Source organism: Marmota marmota, unplaced genomic scaffold (genome assembly GCF_001458135.2).
Source record: "Marmota marmota marmota unplaced genomic scaffold, marMar, whole genome shotgun sequence".
NCBI lineage: Eukaryota > Metazoa > Chordata > Mammalia > Rodentia > Sciuridae > Marmota > Marmota marmota.
Window position 1 is genome coordinate 37,987,484 of NW_025999977.1, and position 20,630 is coordinate 38,008,113.

A 20,630-nucleotide genomic window follows, 5' to 3' on the forward strand; every position below is an offset into this window, starting at 1 on the left:
GTCTTGTTGCCCTGCTAATGGAAGTACCAGGACCTTGCAAGGAAACAGGTGTGGGGAGGTGAGTGAAGATCAGGGCACTGGACAGTGATACCCTCTCCATAGCTCTCTTGGATTAGTGAAAATTCCAGTTACTCTCCTACAGTTGCTGAAAGTTGGTGAGTCTACCCTGGTTAGGGAGTGTAGGCCCAGTGACCAAGTCCAGCTGGAGCCGGGATTCAGGACAGCTGAAGACATGGCAGAGCTCACTGGCTGGTCAGGAGCAGCTTGCTTGGGACACAGGTCCTCTCCAGGAAGGTCAAAATGTAGTGACTTGGGACTCTCCAAAGAAGGATATAAATTCCAAACAGAGGCATCAAATACCACACTAACTCCATTATCTATGTCCCTGAATGATTCACCAGTGGCTACATAGACATGCTATCTCACCAGGCATAATAGGTCTTTCTCTGACCCCGCCTTGCCCCTGTCCCTGAGAAGTGTGTCCTGTCTGAGACAGAGCAACAGCCTCCATGAAAAGTTTTTGCAAATTTTTTCTCAATTTATAATTAAAAATATTCAACATAAGCAACAGACCTGAAATTAATTGAGATTTTAAAATGAAATTAATATACCATTATAATCTGTTGTCCTAAACACCCAGTGTTGCCCAAACAGTATGTTTGGCGAATGGCCTGACTGCCACTGTCCCGAGGGTCAATAAACCATACATGGCCAAGATGGCAGGGGTCCCAGATCTGGCTGTGTATTGATACAACCTGAATTCCAGCTCCACAGCTTTGACAGGGCTCCTGTTCAGGGACTGGCCTTTCAACATAGGGTAGGATTTAGGGAAACAGGGGCTGGAAAGGACATTCTAGGCAGCTTAGCTTGGGTAAAAATTTGGAGATGAGGGTGTAATGGGGACCATAGGATGTGAAAGGGTGGGAAATAAGGCTGAAAAGTGAAACAGAGACCAAAGTATCAGGGCTTTCCATTTATGAGCTTTACCGATTCTGAACACACCTCTTTGTGACTCCCTTTTTGGTGTGTTTCTAGTATACCCTTCAGGTAGCAGACTCCCCAAGCACAGGGACAAAGCTGACAGTTTCCTCTGTTCAGCTGTCAATATTCCCAGTGTGGCACCTAGGGAAGGGGTGCCTGCTTACATGGCTGACGGTGCGCTTCACCATTGAATGAACTCCGTAGTTATACACAGGTCCTTGGGGGCCTGGGAGAGGCAAGAAACATGTGTTGAAGCTCTAACTTTGAATGGTACAAGAGAATATTATGGGGGAGTAATTTCTGCTTCAGGACTGGAGCTATCAAGAAACAGCACAAACATTGCTGGCAGGTTGGGCGTGGGACTTAGAGAAAGGTAAAATGGAGTAGGGACTGTTTAATTCCATTCAAATTCCGCCCCTGACACTAATAGCTCCTCTCTGAAAGAGGCCGCTGGAAGAAAGGATGAAAGCAAATTATGGAGAACCAAATACCTATGAACTAGAGGGGGCCTAGGCGAACCGCTCACTCAAACCCTTCATTTTCCAGTCTACAGAAGGTGTGGAGAGCGCCAGGTCTTTAGGACAAAGGGTGCATCTGCTAACTCTCTCATTTCTTTTCTCTGAAATCACATCTCTGTTTTTTCGATGAAATTAACTGCCTGTTGCAACTCCAACATCACTGCTAACCGTAGTAGTCATGTAAATTCACGGAGAATGTTTCTTTGTTGAACAGGTGTGGGCTCAGCTCAGTGAATACTGACTACTTCTCTTAGGCTGCCAGTCCCCAAATGAGGCCCACCCTATCTCCTCTCCTGGCTGGGCCTGCTTACCACTCACTGTTCGACATCTGGATGACTATTTGGTCACATTAAGCTTTGCGTTGTATGACACAAAATCATTGTCAAACAATGCATTATTAACTGTGTTTTTCAAATAAAGGGGGAAACGGCTTACAGGCTGTCACTGATTGTTTTATTGTTGGGAGGAAAATAAATAAGTAAAATGTGAAGAGAAGGTAGGAGCCGTTCCAAGGAGTGTTCTGAATAGCGACATTTGTTACATTTGATTGATGTAGGTTTGTAAAACATATCTGATTGGGAACCCAGGGCATTCATGTAAATAACCATCACACATGCATAATTCTTTATTACTGATGCTGACGCAAGTGTGATAGGCCTATTATGTTATGTACATTGGCGTAGGAACAAGCAGACACACAGCAGACATGTGAAAATAAAGACTGAAAATGGAGACATTGCTCATTGCCTAAAATTTCTGCAGTTGAGTTAGTAGACAGTTGGTAAAGTCAATAATTAACTAGTGAATAATAGAGAAGTAGCTCTTTGGGAGCATTCTTTATTTCTGGACATTGTATTTATTGATACAAGATCTTCAAGGTATAGAAAAAGCACCAAGCCTCCCATTCATTTTGGATTCTTAAGTAGAGATAGAAACATAAAACTTTAAGACTAGTATGACTGATACTTAAGCACATCACACACACACACACACACACACTCACACACTCTGACTCCCTGGGAGTTTTTAGAGCGTGCATCATTCCTATTCTTACCATCAATGAGGTTCAGTGAGTGTGAACTTAGCCTGAAGTTAAAGAGCTGGTAAGTGCCAGAGTTACTTTCTCCAGGGCTCTGGTTTCAGTTTCATTCATTTGGTAAATATTTATTGAGTGGATACTATATACTGGAAATAGGGACATAGCAATGGCCAGTGTGACAGGTGCACCATCAGCAAGTGACTCTACATGACATCTCTGAGTAAAAAGTAATGTAGTTTAAAGTGATAGTGACTTATGGGTGCTACTTAGGGTGATCAGACAAGTTCCTTCTGAGAAGGTGTCATAGGCAGAGACCTGGATAGAGGGAGGAAGTGACCTCAAAGTTCCTCTGAGGTAGAGGAACTTTCTAGGTTGAGAGAATTTCCTTGAGGTGGGAATGTGCTTGGTGAGTCTGAGGAATAGCAAGGAAGCCAGTGAGACTGAGCCCATGAGCAAGGGGAGAATGGTTGGAAATGAGATCAGAGAGACAACCAGGGGCCAGATATGTGGAGCCTTTAAGGGCAAGGCCATTGCAAAATCTCGAAAGCTGTTCCAGCATGGCATCGTCAGTCTGACTGGTATATGGAGAGATGATGGAGGCAAAGACAGCCAGGTGCTTTTAATTAATGAAGGTGAGAGGTGATGGGAGAGAATACAAGAAGGGATAATGTTGGAGAAAAGCCATCAAGGTTTGTTGGTGAGCTGGGTCCGGTGGCTCATGCCTGTAATCCCAGTGACTTGGAAGGCTAAGGCAGGAGGATCACAGGTTTGAAGTTAGCCTCAGCAACTTAGCGAGGCTGCAAGCAACCTAGTGAGCCTTGTCTCAAAATAAAAAATAAAGAAGGGCTGGGGACATGGCCCAGTGGTTAAGTACCCTTGAGTTTAATCCCTGGCACCCCCCCAAAAAAAATTTTTGGTGAATTAATAATGGAGTATGAGAAAAAGAAAGAAGGCGAGGATTCCTTCCTGGGTTTTGGCCTAAGCAATCAGGTGAGTATTAGTGTTGGTTTCTGAAATGAGGTTTAGGTGAAGAGTATCAGGTGTAACTCATGCTACATCTGAGATGCTTACAAAATGCAGGTTTCAGACAGGTGGTTGGATAGATATTTTCTTCAGAGGAGATGGTGGACCCAGAGATATAAATATAGTATCATGTAGGTAGTGTTTTTTAAAGTGTGAAACTGGGTAGGATCACTTTGGGAATGAGTTTAGATGGGGAAAGGCTCTAGTTCTTCACCTTTTAGCAATCATGAATAATACAGCAAAGATACTCCTGAGTTATTAAAAATAAAGGTGAAATTATTTACATATCAGGCAAGGAGAAATTCACTGAGGAATTCCTGAGGATGAAAAGTCAGGGTTGTTAAAGGCTTAAGGAGAGGATTCATGGTGAATGGACATGTAGGCTTGATTGAAACAGGTTCCTTCTTCATGGATAAGCAGAGAGTGAGGTGCCAGGGTGACTCACTACTCATCATTAGCTAGTGCCACTGTGATGAAACTGCAGTGTTCCAGCATGAAGTTTCTTAGGCATGTGCTGCTTGACAGTGGAGAATTTTCCTCCCGTACAATCTGGAAAATGGAGTAGATCTGGTAAAGAAGAGTGAAGAAGACCTACGCTGATGTAGGAGCCAACCAAGGACTATGTGGCCATCGAGATGTGAGGCCTCAGGAATCAGGGAGGGATCCGTGGGTTCAAATGCTGGGAGGATAAGATCAGGTCTGAGACTTGTTCATTGTGTCTGCACCAGTGACCTTGACCAGTGATAATGAAGACAATCTTGATTTTATTGTATTTAAAAGAAAGTGTATGGGGTGGGGGGGAGGAGAAAGTAGAGACCGGAGCTAAGACAAGTCCTTCAAAGAGATTGGCTGTAAAGGAGATCAGAATCAGAGAGTAATTCATGAAGAAGAGTATGGAAGTCAAAGAAATGATTTCTTTTTCTTTTTAAAAGATGGTACATGTTTTCCACAGTTGAGAATGATTCAGTAGAGAGGGTAAATTGGTGCAGGAGGTAGGGGGACAGTTGCAATCGCAGAGTCCTTGAGAAGAGACAGGATTAGCGCTGCTTTAGAGTGTAGATACCTCATCCTTTAAAGCAGGGGGGAAGGCGGCATGTTCAGGGCACCATCAGCAGGCGGGTTTGCTGCTTTTTTCCTCAACAAAATAAGAAGCAAGGTCGTTTGCGAGAATGTGGAGGAATGAGGGAATTGGAGGAGTAAGAGAAGTTTGAAATAGCTGTTCTGGAAAGAGAGTGAATTGAATCGATTAGGGAATGCAGTAGGATTTCTGGGCAGTCCTCAGGGTTTTCTTGAGGTTTCTGGTCGTGAATTTAAAGTGAGACTTGTCAGCTTCATTGCCTTTCCCTCCTCCCCGCCTTCCTCCTCGCCCAGTACCAGTACCCATGACAGTTGTGGAGGAGGGAGGAGGCAGAGGGGTTGAGAGAGCACACAGGGGATTATCAGAGAGGGTGATGCATGGTGAAAAAAAGATGGGTATTGGGAGCTTGGGGTCTTCACTCCACCTTGACACACTGCATTGCCCAGAAAGGGCTCAGAAATTCATCAGAAAAAAAGAGCAGTTTTACCAGTAGCCAATGATGCCCTCAGCCTGGGGATGTTCTGTTCCTCTTCTCTACTAGACCATCACTGTTCTGCCTCACAGGGGCACCTGCTCCTATGCCACCCTCTCCTCCAGTCTTTCCCCTAGGGCCCAAGAGTCATTCTACTTGAGTCAGTAGGTCTTGATTTAACCTTTGCCCCCAAAGTCTGTGTTGGAGAGGCTCCTTCCACTTTGGAGCCTCACATTTTCAGAGTGAAGCACCACAAAGACAAGCCAGCTCTTGCTTAAATGGATTTCTTCTCATGGCATGACTTCTCCTTATGCTAGAAAAACTTCCTTCCTAGCAGGAGTGAGGATAGGGAGGGACAAGGACTGTGAAGGGAAGAAACAGATTCTTCACCCTACACCAGTTCAATGCAGAAGAACTTTCTTCTGTCTATTCAAAATTTAGGCATATTCTATGAACTTTGATTAGAACTCACTGATGTCCCAAATGCCTCCAAGTTTGGAGAACAACTCCATTCATATAGGTTGTGCTTTTCTCTGTCTTCATCTTTTCAGGTGGGGAGGCTGATCCTTTTGGTCAACCCCTCCCTTAGCTTCCAGCCTCATCCAGCTACTTATTCTAGCCACCTCCTCTAGGGACCAGGTTGGGATTCCTGTGAGTCTAGAATTCTGGGAGTTCCTGCAAGGGAAGCATAAGACAGTCTACTTTCTTTTTAGTATTCAACTCTGAATACCAAAATTTGCCCAGTAAGTTATTGCCATTTGGTGAATTATGAAAAGCTTTAAGCTCTATCTATTGGTATTACCTAGAGCAATGACCATATCTCCTTTTCAGGTCATGACTCAGCCCTCAGAGACCTTTCTTTTGAATGCTTTCATACATATATGCTTTTCATATACATATACACACATATGTATATGTATATAAATGTATGTATATGTATATAAATGTATGTATATGTGATATATATAAATATATGTCACTGATTATATTACTTGGCCCTCATCCAGGTAAAAAGTCATCTGCCATTCTGTGCCTACTCAGAGTCATAAGTGCGTCCTGAAGTCTAGCTCCATCTGTTTGATCCTTCACATCCAGGAAGAAGTAAATACCATTCCCAAATAGAGTGGTTAAGAACAATGACATCACTTGGAAACAGGGAAATATAGCTCAGGCTCAGTTTTATTGTTGCTTCAAAATTACTTAAAATTTGAGCTAAGCTGATGAGTCAGATTTAGAGATGCCGGCTTTTATTCACATGGGAGTCATTGCAAGGATTTGATTGAATGGTTTTCCCAGGCCCTTCACCCTGTTGTGCCGCTGTGGAGCATGCTCAGTAGTAACTCGCAACCTTTGCCATTGCCCATGGGGGCCCTGTCAGACACTGAGGAGAGCCAAGGACCACCTTGTGCTGGTCTGAGGGGTCTAGGTAGGGTAGTGGAAGGAGCATGGGCTTTCACATCAGGTTCACCTGGTCTGTGGACTCTGATCTCCTGCTTGCTACTGGCTGTGTCTATAGTCAAGGCATAATACCTGTTTGAGGCTCAGTTTCCTCAAAATTAGGACAAATAATAATACTTATTCATAAGGTGGTTGTAAGAAGCAGATGATACATTTAAAGTATTTGGCATAGTGCCTAATTCATATGTACTGGATATATTTTGTTTATTTTTTAAGTGTAATAAATTTAACTCTGCCCAAGAAAACTCATGTGGCCTTGGGTTCACTTCTCTGAGCCCCATTGTTCATCTTAAAAATGGAGTTGATGTGACAGTGAAATGAGATGGTTTCTCTCTGTAGCTCCCTAGCACTAGCTTTTGGGGCCTTTTAGTGCATTTCCTCTGAGTCATTTTGTAGAACTGCTACACAAAGTTGTACCTGGCAGTGGCCAATTTAGTTCTGATCTCTTAGATTAGAAATGAGAAGAATGTAAAAAAACTCCCTACCAGGTACCCAGGAGCCAGCCATCTGCAATTTCAATTCAAATCTTTGGAAGGCAGAGGAGGTAGAGGTGCCTAGAGGTCAGGGGGTTTGGGGTTTTGGGGTTTTGTTTGTTTGTTTGTTTTAGAATGCCCATCCTGTTCCATTTGCAGGGACTCATGGCCCTGTAGTCAGCTTTACCGTAGTTCAGCACCTGTAGAAACAGTGGAGGGGGCTGGAAGCAAAAAGTTGGCAACCCCACAGAGATTTCCTTAAAGCATATGAGGTTGGGTTGACGCTAAAAAGAAGTTGAGGGTTAGGGATGTATCTTGGTGCTAGTATGTACAAGGCCCTGGGTTCAATCCCTGCCCTGGGGCGGGGGTGGGGGGGGATAAAGTTGAAGACAGGAATACAGGACCCAAGGAGCCAATGTTACAGAGGTTCAGAAGAAACTGCAAGGCAGACAAGCTAGGAAAATGGTTCTGCTAGCCTGTTGCTTTTTCTTTCTCTTCTCCCTCTTCTTCACAAAGTCACTCCAAATGAGTTGACAACTACCACTGGAGTAGCAAATCAGCCCACACCTGGGAGAATATGACCTGTTGGTATTAAGCAACCATGAGCTCAGTTCCATCAGTTTTTGCACCTGTAAAATGGACATGATCATTCCCATCTAAGAGCGTCACTGTGAACATCATGTGGCACTGTGTGGATAAAGGGGCCACCATGGTACCTGCGCTATGGAAGCTGCAGAAAAAACTCTGCTTCCCTCCTTCCCTCCTCCCCTCACTCAATCTGGCTACACATCTATCTACTAAACGGAACTAATTCTCAGATCCTTCCTTCTTTAACAGAAAAAGCTTTGCCTGCCATAAAACATTAGCAAATAGTGATTGAGTCGGAGATTTTCTGGGAAGAACTATACAAGAGCATGCAGCGTGCGCTCATTTGATTTGTAGATATATTGTAATGATTTTCACCACACAAAACCCACTGGAGGTACTATTAAGGAATGGACTAATGCTGCTCTGCTCCTTTTTTTCCCTCAACCCTTCTTTCTCTCATGCAAATTGGAAACATTAATCCTTTGTGGCTCCCTGGCCTCTTGGAAGTGGGGAAACCTGTCTCCTAGCATTCCACACACCCCCACCCCCGAACATAACATAATCGTCAAGTATTCATAACTTCTGAGTGCAATTTCAACCCTCTCATTGATAAGGCAATAACCCAAGCAAACAATATTAGATGAAGTTACGAGTCTGTGCATAGAGAAGGAGACATTATTTGGGCAAGATGACTATAAGTTCTGTATAAAGTTGCACAAATTCTTACAGGCAGAATAGACTTTGGATAGAGCTATTAGACCAAGCCATTAAGTTGCCTGCCTTCTAGTTCATCTTCCAGAGATCCTTAACATGGCCTTAGTCACAGTATTCAGATATCTTAGATCTGGCTGTCCTTGTACATCATGGTCTACTAGTGTCTACTAGTGTCTCAGTCATTTTTTCCTCATCTTTTCAATGAATATCATGAAATCCCCTTGTGAACTTGTTTGATAGTGATAAAGATATTGAATGACAACTATATGACCCCTGCTAAGTGCACAAAATCAGTATTCTCTTTGTTTTTATGTCCAGGTCACAGCTCCTTGGAGTCACCAACAAACATGCCTTCTTCTCCTCCTGACCATTTTGTGTGGAATCTCACTTGGATAATGAAAGATTCCTTTCCTTTCCTGTCTCATCGCAGTCGATACGGTAAGTATATTTTGATACTTATTTGTGAGGCACTATTGCTATCTTATAATTAAGGATACTATGCATTTCAGTTTGTGATTAATGATGCTCCAAGGATCCCTGGGCTCCTTACATAAAAAGAAATCTTGCCAGGCACAGTGGCACATGCCTGGATTCCAAGAGGCTCAGGAGGTTGAGGCAGGAGGATCTTGAGTTCAAAGCTAACCTTAGCAAAAGCTAGGTGCTAAGTAATCATTGAGACTATGTCTCTAAATAAAATACAAAATAGAGCTGGGGATGTGGCTCAGTAGCCAAGTGTCCCTGAGTTCAATCCCTGGTACCTCCCCTGCAAAATCTTTTTGTGCCCTCGGTCTCCCAGTGGCACCCAGCCTCATCAGATCATTCCAGCCAAGCCATTCCAGTTGCATTCTGCATACTGGAGAAGCCAAGAATGTTGTTGCTGCTGTGTGGCACCTGGTATTCTTGACATCTCCTTGCTAATCATTAGATGCACTGCTTATTTTCAGCTCAAATGTTGCTTTTTTGGATATAAGGTTTTAAACCACCATGTTTCTAAAGATCATGTACTCTTTCGAGAGGGGATTGTTACTATGAAGAACATATGTCTCCCTCAGTGACTCTCTTACCTTTGGGTAGTTTCCCAAACATGCAACTTAATATTATTTCAACTCATTTGATTATGCAATACCCTTGGAAATAAGGAGAAAAGATTCAATTTCCATTTACACAGATGTGGAAACTGAGCTTAATATCATCACATGGATGGGTTTTCTAGCCATCAAGTGAGAATTCTTCCCTTAAATTCACTCTTTCTCTCAGCAGTTCACTTAAGCCTGCTAAATCCTAACCTAGGAGCCCGCAGGGGGCCATATTTACATGGCATAGAGTTCTTGGTTCTCCATGCTTAACCTAACAGCTCATAGCAGCTGGGCTTCTACAGTACAAAGAACAGGTTTGGAACCCAGCTGGTACATTTCCGAGGGAACATTTTCCTTTCTCTGGAACTCCTTTGGGCGAACCCCAAGAGAGCAAGCACTATGCTGTGTTTGTTCCCCACCTTATCTCATCACAAGGACAGCACTCCTAAAGCCTTGTGCCTAATGAATGGATTCAGAAGGTCTCCAGAGATGGAATTCTCTCATCAGGCTTGATTCAATTAAGTATTGATGAACCCAGTGTAGCACTGAGTTCGAGATTCCCTTCTGGGCATTTTTACCTATTCCTGCTGCTCATTCTATGCCCTTGGGCTTGAGCTATTTAAAATGCACCTAACAGAGATGTTCTACTCACTGTAGAAAAGCTCTGGTCTGAAGCCTGCTGTCCGTCATCCGTGACACAGTTAGTCTCGGTACGTATTAATGGTACCGTTCATTTCGAACTTAAAAGAAACGAACGCATCACAAACCCTAGGGCAGTTTAGGATGATACTCTGTGCTAGGATGTTTCCTGCTCCTCCTAAGCATCCCCAGAGGGAAAGAAGGATCAGTGGTTCTCAGGAGATTCCAGATAAGACTTGCTTCCTGATTATATTTAAGCCAGACACTGTCATCTTATGATAAGGGCAAGTGTCTATAAATAATTGAAATCTAGTCCTTGGTATCCTTAATGCTTTGTAACCAGATTTGTAATACAACTGGTCTTCAGATAACACTTTTGAATCTGCTCTCAAAGTCATTCAGTATCTCTAACAGGAAGACAACTATTTGAAAGACAGAATGTCCAAGGAAGGCAGGTTTGCCTCCTGTAGGCCTCAGGGAGCAATGTGTTTGTTCCCTGTGGAGCATCTTGAGAGGGGTTGCAGGTTGAAAGGAGAAAACCATGATAGTTTTTTAAGCCGCCTACCTACCCATTTCTTGGCCTTGATAAACCTATTTCCTCTCTCTGATCCTCACCCTCCTCTTCTGTAAAATAAGGGTAGAGGGCTGTGTTCCCTTAGGGCAAAGGAGTACATCTGAATGTTTCCCAAGTTCACTTTCATGCTCTCCTTGTGGCCTAGGACCTCATGATTTCCCTTCTTGATAGAGAAGACGGAAAGCATCGGCAAGTGGTTGCCCAAATGCTGGACAAGGGTGCCAAAGTCGGCACCATTATTGGTGTTGATTCATGGAGGAGGAAGAGCTCATTCTTGATTGGTATCTCCTTGACTGAGTATGGTAATAATTTCAGATCCTTTTCATCTTCTCACCATATTTAATTTAGTGGAGACTTATGCACCCCCTTCTAATACACACACATACGTCACCACTACATCTGTGCTGAGCCCATGAAAGATGCTGAAATTGATTAAATAGAAAAATGAGTAAGCCTTGGCCCTGACTTCACAGAGTTCTTAGGCCAAGGAAATAATTCTGTAGGCAGCTAGGCCCATTGCTATGGAGAGGCCTCTGTGGACTGGCCTCAACGCCCAGACATTAAGGGACTCATTGCTGAGCAGGCTGAAGACAAGAGTTAAGGTCAATACACCCATTCCCTCAAGGTATTTTTAGGGGCTCAGCCTACATGTCTATGAACCAAAGAGGCCAGCAGGCTTGTAGGGAATAAATCTATACCTTTCAACTGCCAGGAAAGACATTTTAAGAAATGTTAACAACTTCATTAATTTTAAGGCCTCAAACTTGGGCAGAGAAATTTGACTGGAAAATTGCTGCCTGAAGGGATAGTTCTTCAGACAGTGAGGAGTCCCCCAGCCTCAGCAAGTCTGCAGAGGAGCTTCATGCATGGCTGGCCATCTTCTCCTGCACCCTGGGGGAGGGGTGGTGGTGAGAGTAGCATCAACAATACAACCACAGACATCATGACGGACAGCAGCAGGCCGGTCCTCTCGGGGAGGCTGTCCTGCCCTGAATTGAATGTGGCTTTCTTCTCGCTAGTGTTTTATGAGAAGAGATGGGGTGGAGAAGAGGCTAATAAGATTTACTCACCCCCAGCCTGTAATTATCTGCTTGAGGAAAAAGTTTGACCTACCTTTTTGAAAGCTCCCCATATTTCTTCTAATTTATGCTGGGGTCTTTTATGTTGTGTAAAATATATTCTCTTGAGTGGCATTCAGTATGATTCTAGCTCTTCCTTGCCTCTGACTTGAATGAGGAAGAGCCTGCTAATTTCATCATCATGAGCAGAGAGCTGTACGTTCTTCCCCCAAGGCTTCGAAAGGGAAGGACATCTGGAGAAAGACTTTCTTTGTTTTTCCTTTTATCATTATCTTTGATGCCTTCGGACTTATTTATAGGCCCAGCTAAAGGATTAGACTGTAACTAGCCCCCAGATAAAAATCTGTCCCATCAGGTCACATTAGCTGCTGAGAGATTGAGGCCACTGGGCATTGAGAAAGGGAGTTTTGATCACCTTAAGTTCTAGATTCTCCGAGATAGATGGTATCCTTCCCAGTATTACTTCGTATTTGTCCACTCTGGGGTACAAGGAGAATCAGATCAGCATTTCAAGCAGAATGACCTGAGGTTCCACCCCAGAAAAACAGGAAGAAGGGAATTTTTATTTTTTAAAAAAATTGTTGATAGTTTGGCAAAACCTTTCACAAGCATTTTTCACATTAAAGTTGTGTTATAAAATTACAGTGGGTGGAAATGACTTTTTATCCCATGTTTACAGAAACGTCGATCAAGGGTCAGAGGAGTTTATTAATGTGCTCTCCAGCTACAGAGCAGGTGAACAGTAGAAAAGAGTGAACCCAGGTTTTCTGGTTTCAAGCTGAGGGCTCTACAAACACATCACAGAGTAATTTAGAGATGAGCCTTCCAGCGAGAACACTCAGACTTCCTGGGAGACCTGGTGTTTGGACCGAAAGATCAGTCTGATATTTAAGACCTTGGGTAGCTGTACCACCCAAGCCTTGTTGTTCCCAATTTAAGAAGAGGTAGGCTAGGTAACTTTCCTCTCCTTAAACGTGGTAGATAGTCTTGTATAGCTCTCCTTTCTTCCTTTCCACCCCAGAATACGGTCTCTCTTATAGGTAGAATTTTGTGTCTCAAAAAGGTCCATTAAGATCCCCATACCTCTGTACCTGTGAATGAGACCTTATTGAGAAGTAAAGTTTTTGCAGATGTAATTAAGTTAAAATGAGGCCACACTGGATTAGGGCCATAAGACTTGTGTGCTTATAAGAACACAGAGCACAGACATACACAGGACACTCACTGTGTGGCCATAGAATCAGAGGTCGGAGCGACGCTCCTCTAAGCCAAGGTTGCTGGCAACACTAGAAGCTAAGAGAAAAGCATAGGCCAGATGCTCTCCCGGAGCTTTAGAGGCAGAACAGCCCTGTGAACCCCTTGATTTTAGATATATGACCTCTAGTGCCGTGGGAGGAGAACATGTCTATTATTTTAAGCCACGCAACGAGTGGGACTTCATTATGACAGCCCTAAGAAACTTATATAAATCTTTATCCCTCCAGGCCCTCAATGTCCGGAACATTGACTCCTGGAAAAAGAAAGTATTCTTCCCAATATCTGAGCATAACAAAGCCATTGTTGGACTTTGAATAAAAGTTCTATTAAAACTTTGTCTACTTTCTAGTCCACGGGGACCTATCCAATTTAGAGGCTGGTTCTTTTGGAAAGAAAAATTAGACTTTTTAATTACTTTCCCTGCTGCTGCCACCACTGCCACCCATCCTGCTAATGTATCAATTTCGTTGATTGAAAAGACTGGGTAAATTAAATATCATTCTTTCTCTCCCTCTCTCTCTCTCTCTCTCAAAAAAAAAAAATATTAACCCAACACAGAATCAAAAATGGAAAACAGAAAGGCCCTCCAGCACCCTATGGGATTTCCTCCGTGGCTCTGGCAGGAAGTCAGTTTGATCACATTTCTGAAATTACATATTTAATGTGGCTGGCCGTGATCAGCCATTCTGGCCCTCAGGAGCCTGGTATCAGTCAAAAGCAGCTCCCAGCTCCCTAGTGGTCTGTTGTCAGGGCCCAAAGCTTTCTTTCCAACTCTTCTGCCCCCAACAGGCCAGGTCACTTTGTGTTCTGTTCCCAGCCCTGCTCCACTGAACTGAGGAATCGAGTTCTTTTGTGGCTCATGCATCTGTGTTGTTATCTACAACGTAATAAGCAAAAGGCCTCTGGATGCATTCACCAAAAAGGCTGAGTCCCAAAGGGAATTGCAATGCCGGCAGTCATACAAGGCCCAGGAGCAGGAACCATCTATCACCTCGAGCTCCGCTGACCTGCTGGGAGTCAACAAACTCAATCCATAGAAATTCAATAAAAAGCAGTTGGCTTAGAAGAGACAGGTTGGAAATGCTCCTCTTAGTCGTGTACCTTTGAAACGAAGATGAATAAACCCATTCAATAAATATGACGAGTGTGTCGCTCCGCTAGTGACGAGTTGAGTCAGGAGAAGCAGAAAGAAGAGAATCAAGAGAATGGTGGACAGACTGACATGAAGATGGACAAAACAAGTCGAGAGGGATCCATTTAAAAACAACTGTCACAGACAGAAACAAGGACACTGACACAAAGGAAAGATAGGGACACAAAGGAAAGAGATGGATGCAGGGACAGAGGTAAGGAGGGACACACACAGGAAGAGAGAGAGAGAGAGAGACAAAGTGGAAGGGCACCTACGGCTGCCCGGTCTCCTTTCCGTGTATTCTTTCTCCCACTAATGTGGTTTCAGCTACCTGGACAGGTAGCTCCCTAATCCTTGGTCCAGTCTTGACCTTCCCTGTGAAGGACCCTCCTGCATCCCTACCTGTCTGTATCATTTTCCCCATAGTGTGCCTCCAGAAACAGAGAATGGGAGGCTGGGTGAAAACATTTGTGGAGCACCAACTGTAGTCTTGGTTGTGTTCGACACGTGTGAGTGAGTGATAAAGACAAATGGGATACATTTCCTTCCCTCAAGGGACTCTGGAGGAAGAGGAGGCCTGGGTACCCTGTGACAAGCACATGCCTGTCCAAAGCATCCTGGAGCACAGAGGAGAGGAGGATGGGTCAGTTCTGTAGAGGATCCAGGGAAGTAGACATTCTGGAGATGGGGACAGCAGAGCTGGAAACACTGAGACCAGTGAGGAAGGCAGCCTGGACAGAGGGGCATATGCAGGGACAGGTCAGGCTCTGTGACACAGGGAAAGAGGAGCTGGGAGGGAGCCACAGGGAGAAGCTGGAGAGAGTTGCTCCTGGGTGTGCTCAGGGTTTGGACATGAGTCAGCATGAAAAGCATAGTAAGCTATGAAAAAGAGGGGCAAGAGGGAACTGGGAGACTTGCTGTATGTGGGGTAAGCAGGCCCTGCGTGGCTCTCCAGGAGAGCCCAGCTTGAGAAGTCGAGTGGATGGACTTGAGGAGAGACACCATCTCCTATTTGGCAAGGAGAGATGGTGTCCAGAACATTGAGACAGAGGAGAAGGGGACTAGATCCATATTGAACAAGTTCTGTTTGAAAAGCCATCAGGTGAAGATGGCCAGGAGGGAGTGGTGAACCCAGGTCTCCGAGGAAATAAGGGAGATGGGGAGTCACTGGCATCAAGACAGGTTGAAGCTGGAAGATGAAGACCCAAAGAAGATCAGAGGAAGAGGAGCATGAAAAATGGAAGTGGAGGAGTAGAGAGGAGAACCAGAATATGGTGCAACCACAAAAGCCAAGAGAATGAGGAATTTTTAGACCAAAGAGCCATCCATTATCAGTTGAAGCTATGTGGAAACGAGGTAGAGCAGGACCGTAGAGATCATTCCTCACGCTGCTGAATACCTTATATGTTTTACATGCTTCCTCTTTTCCCCGTGTTTCCCACTTTCTTATTCTCACTTAGTGTTTTTCTGCCCCTTCAACCTGTCTTCCTAAAGCCTAACCTGGGGCCAGGTGAGCCCCCTGCCTGTACCGCAGAGCTTTACCTGAGCACCTAGGCTATCCAGATCTTGCTTTCTCCTTGGAATTGTTTGATGGAAATTTTTGATAGGATTTTTTTTTTTAACCAAGACAGATAGTATTATCCCCCTTTTGAAATCAGAGTCTGAATTGTATGGAAATATTTTCTGATCATCCAGATTCTCCAAGAAACCCTTTAGGTGATTCCTATCTCATGAAACAGGCTTTTCCTTTTGGTTCATTTTAACAAATCACTCTTCTAGTCTGTCACTCATCTCCCTTGGTGGTTCAAGTGTAAACTAGGTCACCTGATAAAGGAATCGTATGTGAATCTAATTTACCCAACTGAAAGGTGGGGGAGATGCTGCACATCACTATATCTGTCTGTCTGTCTCTCTGTCTGCCTATCTATCTTACATTCCGTCATCCAATACACATGTAACAACTTGCCCAGCTCTGTGTCCCTGCCTGCCACGGAGATTCTCACCTATTTAATGTTTATCGCAGATGTGATGGGCTCAAACATCTGGAAGGTGCTTCTTAAATACTCATTGGATGATGACATTAAACGTATGTGCATTACTCCCAACACCCCAACAGTCCTGTGGAGGGAGACTCTCCTTGGGTCCAATGACCTTGGATCCTTGCAAGGAAGGTTTGCTCTGACTCAGAAAAGATGCAGCATGCCTGTCAGATTTAGCCAAACTTCTTTTGGGCTATTGTACAGCAGGTGTTCATGCTCAGCAGCTGGTGACCACGCTGTGACCTCTAAATAAGACCAGCCTGGTGGCTGTGGACCTCGCTTTTATCCTTGTGTTTACATAGTGTCTCTCCACAGGACTTCACACCTCTGATGTCACACTGTTCCTGGTGTCTTTGTTACCTGTGGTCCTGTACCTCCATTTCTCTAGACTATAAACATGTAGAGGTCAGAGAATTCACATCTGTTTTCCTTTTATATCCACAGTACTTACCCTAGGGTGTTATAATCAGTCACATTCTCAATAAATGTACACTAGACCATAATATTCGCTGGAGAATCCAGCAAACTAGAAGTGGACTTGGGTTTCTCCATTCCTAACCTAGAGCTTCCAGAACCTGGAGATCTCTGTTTCAATAAAAGGTGGGGAAGTTCCCATCAGCCCCTCATTGGTGAAGTCAAATTAATTGGTTTCAGGAGAGAGATGTATCTAAAGGGAGGACAGTTCCTAGGCTAGACTTACTTTGGTTGAGAATTCAAAGCTGTGATTTTAACAACTTTGGGCAGGCTATTTTTTTTTTCTCCTCTACTCAACCTAAAAAAGCATATTCAGCAGACATGAATGAGCTGAGGAATTTTTGTTTTGACAGCTTTGGGACATCTGAGATATTGTACACAGAGCATTTCTAACCAACCTAGAAAGACATGTGTCCAAAACACATGCAGGAAAATGACTGATCAAGAGTGAGAAAAATGAGAGGCAATCCTCTTAAAATGAAATGATTTGTCAAGAGCAGCCTCAGATGCAAAACTTTATGAGGCTCAGATTAACAGGACTTTAACCAGCACATTTGGGAAGATGACTAGAATAATTTGATGAGAAACTCATTGACGTCTTGAGCTATTGGGGTCCACAGCTCTCTGGTTAAATAGCCTCACCTTACAAAGGAGGAGACCAAAGCTGAGGGAGGTCACTGTTCCCCTCAGGGGTAGTGGCAAAGCAAAGATTCAAACCCGGGCCATCTGTCAGGCAGAGCCCATCCCAGCTTCTCTTCAACAGAGGTAGGGACGATGGCATTTTTCCTCAATATCTGGGCTTACAAATTATTTTCTCACATGTCAGTCCTATCCACAAATTCACACATCTTATCATCTGAATGATTTGGGGCTCTGTCAGCCCCACAGTGTTGTGTTGTCCCAAGGATTGTTTAGTGGGGGGTCAGTCCCTCCCTGGTTTCAATGAATCCACTGCTAGGCTCAGTCTAGTTGCTTCACTATCATCTAGAGAGCACCTTAAAAACCAGATTCATGTACACATGTAATCCCAATGGCTTGGGAGGCTAAAGCAAGAGGATTGCAAGTTCAAAGCCAGTCTCAGCAACTTAGGGAGGTCCTAAACAACTTAGCAAGACTCTGACTCAAAGTAAAACATAAAAAGGGTTGGGGATGTGGCTCAGTGGTCAAGCACCCCTGGGTTCAATCCCCAGTACCCACCCCCCCCTAAAAAAAAAAAAAAAAAAAAAAAAACTAGATTCTCAGAGTCCCTGAACTGCATGACCAGGTTTGGAAACCACAGGTGTTTAGTTCCCTCCATGTTGCCTGTCTACGTCTCCTCTGCGATAGCCACACGTGTGCTGTGCTCTGCTGCCTCTGTCTGAAGCTAAGCCCAGAGTGATGAGAAAAGAATTTTAACGTGAGATCCCAGCTCTGATTCTTATGAGTTTTATTACCTTTAGCCACCAGTCCACTGTCTTTGGTCTTTCACTTGTAAACTGGAAATGACCATGATTCCTAATTGGCAGGACAGATTTGAAGATGCCCAGAGTACCTTCAAATGGAAGAAGACCCATTTATGGAGAGGCTGGTATTCTGGATTTTGGTGTCATGGCTGTATACAATGGAAGCTTTTGGCTTAAAACTCTTTAAGTCCCTGGTTTTTCCCTCTAAAACCTGCAATCCTTTCTATCTTTAATCATACTATTATTCCATGCAGCCCAGCTTCAAAATCCATTATACAATTAGACTAAATTAAGCACTATTAGTTCCCTGCCAATCTTGAATAATCTTATTCCCTCCTCTGTTCTCAGCAAACTTCCTTGCTAAACCTGCACCATCTGTCAAAATCTTTTCAACCTTCAAGTTGAACTCCAGAAGTTGCCTGGAGGTCTTTGAGCCTCTGGCCTCCTAGGCAGATTCTCCCATGCCCTGTGGCCCCCTGGCCTCACCAGTCTGCCTATCTCAGAGGCAGATAAGGGCAAGTCCCTCATCTCCCTCATTGGCCTGGGAGTCCCTGGCAGGCTGCGTCCACACCAGAGCAGTCTGGGTCTCTGCCTGAATTTCAAGATCATCACCAGCTAGCAACCCACAGTCATCTGCAACACTCTGGAAGTTATATCCCTTCAGAGACAGAGGAGAAGTGAAGGGGGCCATTTTGCACATTCTGAGTTTCCCTTGACCATCAGGCTCCCCACCTATTGTGACGGACGCTACATGGCTCAGTGCCCTTCAATATTCTTGTTTCAGAAACACCATTCAGATAGATGTAGTATTGAGCAGCAGCAGGAACTGATAGGCTTTTACCAGGACCTCTGGAGCATGCTTTACTCTATCAGAGACGCCCCTGCCCCCTGCACTATACACCCACACTCACATGTGCATGCCAAATGCATGTTTTCTAGAAATTGCAAAGAGAACACTGGACTGGGCGTTCAATCTGGATTCTGGTCTCAGTTCTCTTCCTTTCCCAGAACCAAGACGATGCCACCTTAGTCAAGTCACTTTCTGTTCCTGGGTCTCAGTTTTCCCATCTCTAAAATGAGGAGCTGGGCTAGCTAACTTTGGTTTTAATTACTTCCCTTATTCTTTTCCGGGATTACACACAGAGTCTCATTTTCCTATCTGTAGCATTTGACGGCCATGGACAAGGGCAATGAGAATCAAGCTTTCTGCGCCTCTCCCCCCATTGTGCAAACTCGGGCACATGCACCTCCCCTTCCGAGGCTGTGTTTATATAATTGATTGATTGAAGGAGACTTGGCCCTTCTTCACTGCAGCTTGATTATAAGTGAGCTAAACAGATGCCTTGAATTGGGTGATTGGTTCCCAGATGCATTCCAGGGAGCCGGGTGATGGGAAGGAAATAAGTGATTTCAAATTCTGGGGCCTCGTGACAAATGAATTGTGCTAGTGGATGGGGACAGAGAGGGGCCAGGTTTGGTACTTAGTGTTATGAAGTGAGTGACCAGATGTCGATAGCATCTGGTAGATTAATATCAAAGGTGACTGTTGGGCTAAGTGCCCCTTTAGGAGATGATCCAGAAAGGAGGAACACAATCCTTTTCCATCCAAGCCTGGGATAGAATTCAGGGCTCCTGGGTTGAGTACGTGATCCCTCAAGTGTCTGAGTATGGCAGAGCTCAATTTTCAACTTGTGCAGCCTGACCCTGTGCAGGGTATGTGCTTCTAATTGCTCCCTGACCTGCCTTCCAAGTCACCTTAGTGCCCCACACCTAGGAGTTGATAAAGGCACCTGTTCTAGTTGGCATCCACTTGGGTCCTCTAAGGTCAAGTCAGTTCAGTGGATCGCTAAATCCCTGGTGAGAAAACTCAGGCACAGAGAGATAAAGCAACGTGTGTGCGTCTCAGGACCATGGGAATGAGAGCATCCATCTATATAGCTAAGAAAGCATGTCCATATTTATTAACTTATGAGAACACCACAGCAGAAATGATTATTTATATCATCATCATTAGTGTTAAAATTCTCCCTGATTTAAACATGAGGGAACCAAGACTCAAGTGGTTAAATGAATTGCCCCCAAGCACACGGCTAATTGGCCTGGAGCTGGGAGGCTTTCCAAGAACTCTCCAGTGATCCTTCCCCTTCATTCCTAGTCTGCTGCTTTCTTTCACCTTGTTCTCACTGTAGCTTCTGGCCTGCGAACAGACCTGCCCACCAACAGGGAGCTTCCGGCAACCACCACAAAGCAATTTGTTGGCAGAAAAGTACCTCAAAGATGAGAGAACCCACAAAGCCCTTTTGAAGATTAGTTGAGCCCTCCAATCATTGGGAGACACTTGAAACGGAGCCATGCATGTTTTTGCTAGCTTATTCAAGAAAAGAAAAAAAAAAGGCAGGAGGTTCTGGATTTTTGAGAATTTTCCTAATTAAGTTATTGCCTTGTTTGTTATCCACAGTTTTAAATAATGATAATAATCCTCACAGGGTTAGGAACTAAATTTTCATACCAATTCTGCAACCATCGTGTATTCTTTGGCAAGTTCCAGAATATCTCTGGCTTCAGTTTCTTCAT

At 44.2% G+C, this 20,630-nt stretch overlaps 1 protein-coding gene across 1 annotated transcript in view; it reads left to right on the plus strand.

The window, feature by feature from the left end:
• The window catches only part of Alk (ALK receptor tyrosine kinase), a 647,823-nt gene that overhangs the window by 178,103 nt on the left and 449,090 nt on the right, over positions 1-20,630 (plus strand). Inside the window, exon 3 of the mRNA XM_015479804.2 lies at positions 8,663-8,782. Coding sequence (XP_015335290.1) covers positions 8,663-8,782 — 120 coding nt within the window. The remainder of the gene's footprint in view (positions 1-8,662; positions 8,783-20,630) is intronic.